The sequence below is a fragment of the Ylistrum balloti genome, unplaced genomic scaffold, assembly GCF_031769215.1.
Source record: "Ylistrum balloti isolate Yb309-2 unplaced genomic scaffold, AGI_CSIRO_Ybal_v1 Utg370124, whole genome shotgun sequence".
Taxonomy (NCBI): domain Eukaryota; kingdom Metazoa; phylum Mollusca; class Bivalvia; order Pectinida; family Pectinidae; genus Ylistrum; species Ylistrum balloti.
In genome coordinates this window covers 270,096-277,163 of record NW_026782139.1, presented here as the reverse complement: position 1 = coordinate 277,163, position 7,068 = coordinate 270,096, and the positions used below count along the sequence as shown (strand labels likewise).

At 33.7% G+C, this 7,068-nt stretch overlaps 1 protein-coding gene across 1 annotated transcript; it reads right to left on the bottom strand.

Moving 5' to 3' along the window:
* Nucleotides 1–1,345: 1,345 nt before the first annotated feature.
* On the bottom strand, nt 1,346–6,292 carry LOC132550440 (neuronal acetylcholine receptor subunit alpha-2-like). The gene is made up of 7 exons (XM_060214508.1): nt 6,283–6,292; nt 6,048–6,187; nt 4,651–4,695; nt 3,587–3,696; nt 3,127–3,280; nt 2,165–2,543; nt 1,346–1,755 (listed from the first exon to the last, which is right to left on the bottom strand). The coding sequence occupies exons 1-7, from the start codon at nt 6,290–6,292 to the stop codon at nt 1,346–1,348; spliced, it is 1,248 nt and encodes a 415-aa protein (XP_060070491.1).
* Between the last annotated feature and the right edge of the window lie 776 nt (nt 6,293–7,068).

Below are 7,068 nucleotides of genomic sequence, written 5' to 3'. Positions count from 1 at the left end.
ATATTTCGAACTTATATTGAACTCAGACATTTAAAAATTTTTATAAGAGATTGTGTGAATGACATATCAACTGTCCTGTAGAATAAGAGTATAAGAGTGATATTCATACAACAGAATAAGCTCGCTCAGTTAATTTGCAGAACCGCCATCTTGTATTTTGAATCTATTAACAAGATATAGTAGGAGAGAGAACGGGTGCATTTTTTAAATAGACGGGAAACATTTCCATTGGCTAATCATAACACCTTACACCGTTCTGTATGCATAGTGATGTAGAAAATAATCATTATTTTTCGAGGTTCCCGCGAGAGTTACAAAACTGAAAAGGCACTAGTGCTATATATGTAATGATGGACGTCATGATACACATTGGCATGATATCACAATTTACGATTACTTGGGCCGAAATTATCAGGTTGTATTTTTCGAGACCAGGGAGTTTTACCGTATGTGATATACAATACCGACTTTATATTTCTAGATTCCGAAAACAATATAGGGTCAAAGTTCGACGTCAGATAAAACAATTGGCGGTATCCCTGACAACACTGAAAGGCGAAATGTAATCTGCTTTGTATCCCTTTTACAGAGGTGTCATTTGGGTACCACAATGCACTCTGTGAGAAATTTGAGCTGCCTTAGTTTCAACGAGCGCAGTCTAGTGGTGAAAAGTTGTAGTTAAGGAAGGTAACCAAGCCTATTGTATAAGGGGCCAACAAAGGGGTTATCACACTGGGCACTGGTAATAGTTATGAACAATGAAACACATATATTTTGTAGATGTGACTGACGAATTCATTTTTGCATTCTTACAAGTGCAATTGTCGTTTAAATAACATCCCCATCGTGCATTAAACTGCATTGGCATTATTTTACAAGTAAAAGGAAATTAAGGTTTTCTCTACATCTCATACTGAATACAGAGTCACAACAATTGAGAAAAATGTATTTGTACCGGCGTCCCCCTTGTTTTCATGATTGCACCTTTCACGTTTTGATGACGTTAAAAACATTTTAAGGTCTTTTCCTAATAAAAATTAACGAGTTGAGTGGGTATAATTCTCCATATGTGGGGGCTACAATGCGTCCTGTCAATTTGGCAACTGAGTTTACACCTTCGTACAATCACCAAATAGTGAACTGATGTCAATACATGGAACATATGCTTTCAGAATCTCGCAAAATACAAGGGTGTTTAACATTTCATTAAACATTAAAAACTAACATTCCATTTATTTCATTTTTTCGTTTTTGATAATCATGTCAAAATTATAAAGTAAGATCTTCAAAATCCTAAATCAGACGAAATGAAGTACAAACAACGGTCACAAATAGATGCCAGGATTTATAAATGGGAACCCACGCCAAGAACAAGTAAAAAGAAGAAGGTGAACACTATGGTCATGGCGAGGAAAAGAACGAACCAAAACCTATCGAACAGGAAACTGATTTCTTTACAGGACAGATTAACATCTTCTTCCTCTTCCTTCGTGTTTTTGTCGAGGTCTTCCCAAGCAGCAGTCACGGTTTTGTGTCCTGTATTCACGTCTTCATTTTCGATAATGTCTCGCCGAGAGTCCGTCCGGTTGTCCTGATATTTCTGCTTACAACTGCATCTTAAGAGGACCTTCTTTGTAAAATTCTTCAGCCACTTTGGAACGTCCAACTGGTCTTCTTTGTGATACAGGCGTAAGTTCAGGGACGTCAGGAAGACGGAGAGTGTTGAGAAGGTCAGGATACACATGATGTAAATTGCTGCAACGTAAAATTGAGAGTAGATTAACATTTTCGACATTAGATGATAAACTTATCTGATTAATTATTGATTGAGCAATCGATTATTCATTTACAGGACCTCTATGACCCTTATGAATCTCTTAGACCCGTGCACATCTAATTAATGAATATCGATTATGTACAATGTGCCTTAATTAATGATTCGCATGTGACGTCTAAAATTGACACATTAATGCACATTAAGAATCTGCACGTGATGAGCAGTTTCAAGTCTGACTCATTTTTGGTTTAAGAGCATCAACAAAATGTATTTCCATTTTTATAATAATCTGCTTGTGGCTGTTATTCTGATATACGAAAACTCCATGTATTCTACGGTTTAATATGTGCTAATGTGGATCTATAAACAATTAAACAAAACTCTTACACAGAATTGATGTGTGTATTGATGTTGTTGGCATAATATCAGAAATAAGTGTCAACAGCAGCGCCAAAGATAACAAGACGGTAATGCTGAACGAAATTCTCTCCCCTGATTCCACCGGAAGTATGAATACAAGCGTTGTCAGGAACGAGATCAAGACTACCGGGAATATCATATTCATAAAGTAATACGTCGGCCTTCTAGCTAAGTGGACAATGAACTCTAGTTGAGAATATCTGCTCCCGTCAGCTGTCAGTTCATTCCAGGCGATTGCAGTTCCTTCGATGATCCATTCGCCATTTTGTTTATAATCCTCCAAATTGATATTGGTCTTGTGGTGCGACAGATTCACCACGTCTATTGTATAGCCCCAGCTTGTCAACTGTGAAATAAAACAAATAATTATCATAAAATTCATATCCCACATTAACGAGTGTTTTATGGCATTTTTTCTACTGGTATAGTTCTTCAATGGTTGTGTTTAAACAAAAATGTTAAAAATGAATAGATATATGAATATTTTGTAAATAATATAAAGGCATGCATGGAGAAATAATTGGTAACTATATCTAATCCACTGTAAATTCTTGTTGTGTCTTTAAGCAAATAATTTTTTTATTACAACAAAGATACAGCTACCCATAGATAATGTTCACAAAGATTTGGCATGTAGGCAGAATTCTGCTAAAAGCGTAAAAATATATATACAAAGCAGGGATATATGTTACGTTATATAGTTAGAAGGACATTTTTAATTAACCCCTCCTCCACAAAAAACAACCAAGATAAAAAGGGAAAACATAATAATAATATTTATCATCTGAATTTAAAGTATGGAACATTCTATAAAATTCTTTACCTATTTTTGTTTCACGACGATAAACGAGTCGATCGCCATCTATATAACTCATTTTTCATTGACTTGCGAAAGAAAAATTCTGACTATATAAATACACGTCTCTTACCTCTACGTAGCAAGTCTGTCGATCAAATGGGAACCACGTGATGTCGACCTCACAGTGCGTGTCGTATATCCCAGGAGGTTCCCACTTTACGTGGCCGTTACTGTCTACACGGTACAATAAGTTTTCGTCTGATATTATCGATATCTGGCTTATCCTAAATACGATAAAAAAAGGACAAAAATATTAATCCCGAAGCTCTGAAATAAAGATAGAGTATTCAGATTTTAACAGCTAAGTTTTTTTTTTCAAATTAAATATTGATGAAAAAAGGATAAGATTTCCCAATAATTGGAATTCCTTTCTCCTAAATTTCATGAGACAGAATTTCGAGCAAATATACATCTCCAATGTTGAAAATTAATTTTATTCAGCACATCGGAGAGACTATCTTATAAATTTGCAATGATTAAACAAGAGGATAAAATTTTGTCAGATACAAATAACATCAACTTATACTCACGAGTTATCTACCACTAGTTCCGGTTTCCAGATAATGTTTTCGTTGGCGTAGACGAAGGAGACATTTTCATTAGCAGAAGGTGTCCACGTTAGTCTGCTGTCGGTCCAGAACTAATAAATTAAACAAACCAATATTTTGTCAAAGCAGATCGACTAAATTCTATCAAGTTGTGCATTTATTTTTTTTACACTATTCGACCAAATGTGTATATTTGAAAGTTACACTCTGTAACCAAAGTTGTATATTTAAAATTAACACTCTATGACCAAAGTTGTATATTTAAAATTAACACTCTATGACTAAAGTTGTATATTTAAAATTAACACTCTATGACCAAAGTTGTATATTTAAAATTAACACTCTATGACCAAAGTTGTATATTTAAAATTAACACTCTATGACCAAAGTTGTATATTTAAAATTGACACTCTATGACCAAAGTTGTATATTTAAAATTGACACTCTATGACCAAAGTTGTATATTTAAAATTAACACTCTCGGACCATTATACTTGAACACGGAAGTTGGCGAGGAAAGAAAATGTGTGTATTGTCAGTTCACTTTGTTCAGAACAATCTTTGACAAGACTTTACTAAAACAACATAGCTTTTTAACGTGTACTCACATTTAAACCAATGTAGTAAAGTGAATAATGATGTGTCGTCATGGCGACTATGTTACGACACTATACTTCCTCATATTTGACAAAAATGTGTTTAATTATTTGTATATCATATTCAACCACGGTTAAATATATAATAAAACACATTTCCTTTTGGGGTGTAAACTTGGTATATAATTCTCTGTTTCAAAATGCATAAAATTACACAACTAGATTTCAAACACAGAACGGATTTAATATCATACAACGGTTTTATTTCGGAAGGGTTTATTTTCTCGTGATTCAAAGTCTCAAAAAAACTTTCGATTATATTTTTTATAGCTTCGTTAAGAATGAAATCTGTTGGTTCTATGACAGAGCTTATCAATTTTCAGTCAATAAATTAAGTCAATAATTATTAATACAGACAGATATGTACGGCTGTAAATCATATTGACTTACCATTGTGAAAAATCCAGCTGTTGAAAATTTCTGTTGTTTTAGATTCTGAAAAAGTAACGGTTCTTTTGTTTCATGTTTGCCAATACAATTTCCTTTTTATTTGCATTCAATTTATAGTTCATGTTAAATAATGTTTGCTCAATCAATTATGCAATCGACTTTTATTCAAAGACACATGATATGTAGATCATATCGCTAAGCAAATATTTGACATTAACACCGTTGGTTTGGTTGAGAGGACTGTCTGAGTGTAAGGGTATGTTTACAGATCCAATAAGACTTTGATGTTATGACTATATTATGATCTGGTCCAAGAATTCGTTCTATGACTTGATGGAAAGTGGGAGACCAATGTGTATACGTAATTGTAATTATAACTACAAATCGATATAACAAAGTGTAAACAAAGAAAATCTCATCCATAAAAAACTTTTTCTGTGACGTCATTCTATCGTTGATGAAATATGAAGGAAATACCAACATATTAACATTATCATAAACTCAATTTCAATAAAAGTAGGGCAAAATAAAGATTTAACGGAGACTCCTGAAAATGTTAAGGAAAATAAGACCAGGTGTTCCGGAAGAGTAAGTGTATTCTGCTTCATCCGCCATGTAAATCTTGGTCAATCCAAGCAAGCTATATCCCGTACTCAAATGAGAACAAGGTATACAACAACAGAACCAAAATGTTAACTGACGAGCATTAAATACGTCCAGCTTCATAGTGCACAAAGAATTAGAATATTTCTAAATAAGATCACTATGACGACCATGAAACTTCCTCATAATTTTCATCAACTTGCATCAGAAACAAACCAGAACATTTTGTATCTATGAGTAAGTTTGATATCCAGAAAATCTCAATAAAGATAATGGCAGGAAGATTAATCATTGCATTCCTCGTTTATACCATTGCATCTTCGGAGTTAAGATGTAATGATGCAGTGTACATTGTCCTTGGACAGACTATTATTATTTTGCATATAAATCATCAATCAAGTTCATCGTAAAACAAACAAAAAAAAAACTGAAAATAAGATACTCTTAAAAGAAGACTGAAAATCAGGTACTGTGATAAAAACGATTGAAAACTTGATACTTTGTAAAAAAAAAAAAAAAAACAGAAAACCTGATATTCTGATATAAAGACTGAAAACTTGATACTTTTTCAAAAAGACTGGAAACCAGATATTCTGATAAAATAGTAATATTATAATCATAATAATATTTCAACACATTTCTGTCCATTTTCATATCAATTACTGTATTTACCGCATGTCATAGCATTGCTCTACTGATATCGTAAATAAAACACATTTAGGTACAGAACAGGTCAATCTATTGTCATAATAGCTGTATAGAATTATAGATAAACGCCGATACTGAATACTGACCAAGTCATTGATGCTGAGTAATATAAACTCCACTTCCACTGTTACGACATCTGATGGCCTGACCAGTTTGTTGTAGCCTGTCCATAAGTTTGTGTGGACGGAATTGGCCCCATTTACCGTAAAACTGTGGACACTCCCAACTGTAACAGAGAGCATACCAATAATTAAAATAGTGTTTAGGCAATCATATTTACACAATGGGAAAAATCTGAGACAGATCTGAGTCCTTATATACTTATATCCATTTTCGGACTTAAAACGTACCAAGCGAAAATTACATACAGAGTTAAACATCTGACCTGCTGACAAACAATCGAAGCTGTATATCCTATTAACATCAGATACATGTTTTTTAACTTTTCTGACGAACGGTATATGATTATGATGTTACTTGAATCTTCAATTACTTCCGCTCGACAGAAAGCTCGATTATCTCTCTGCTCAATGTAAGTGTTCCTGTTGCCCACTCGTCACACGACCTTCAACAAATGTCCAAGGTCAGCTACTTTGTAAAATCGTTGATCAAAACTCTCGTTTTGCGTTACATTTACCCGATTTTAAGTGGATGGTTTGTGTAATTCCTGAAGCTGGTGATAACAGGAGCAATAAGAACTGTGCTGTTTCAGAATTCAATATTTCTATTAAGCATGTCTCTCTAGTGAGGTGACAATTCCTATGTGTGCGTTTCTTATTGTACGAAACATATTAACGGGAAGTTAAATACAACTACAAGACGATGACCCGAGATCGCAATGCCGGCTTCTTGATGGACCTTTCAAAGATGTAAAAAAAAAAACTATCAAACAGCATGTATAACTCACGGGAAGATGCTAATTAGCTGATAATTATGGTTGCAATGCAGATTTGGTAAAATGCTTGAATTAGGATATAATGGGAAAAATTTGCTCCATTAGGCTATAAACAGTGCTTTCTGAGTTAGTCAACTTCAATCCTATACTATGTTGTTGTCAACAGTTTCTCAAAAATACTTAAGAAAGTTCAATACATGAAAGATTAAATA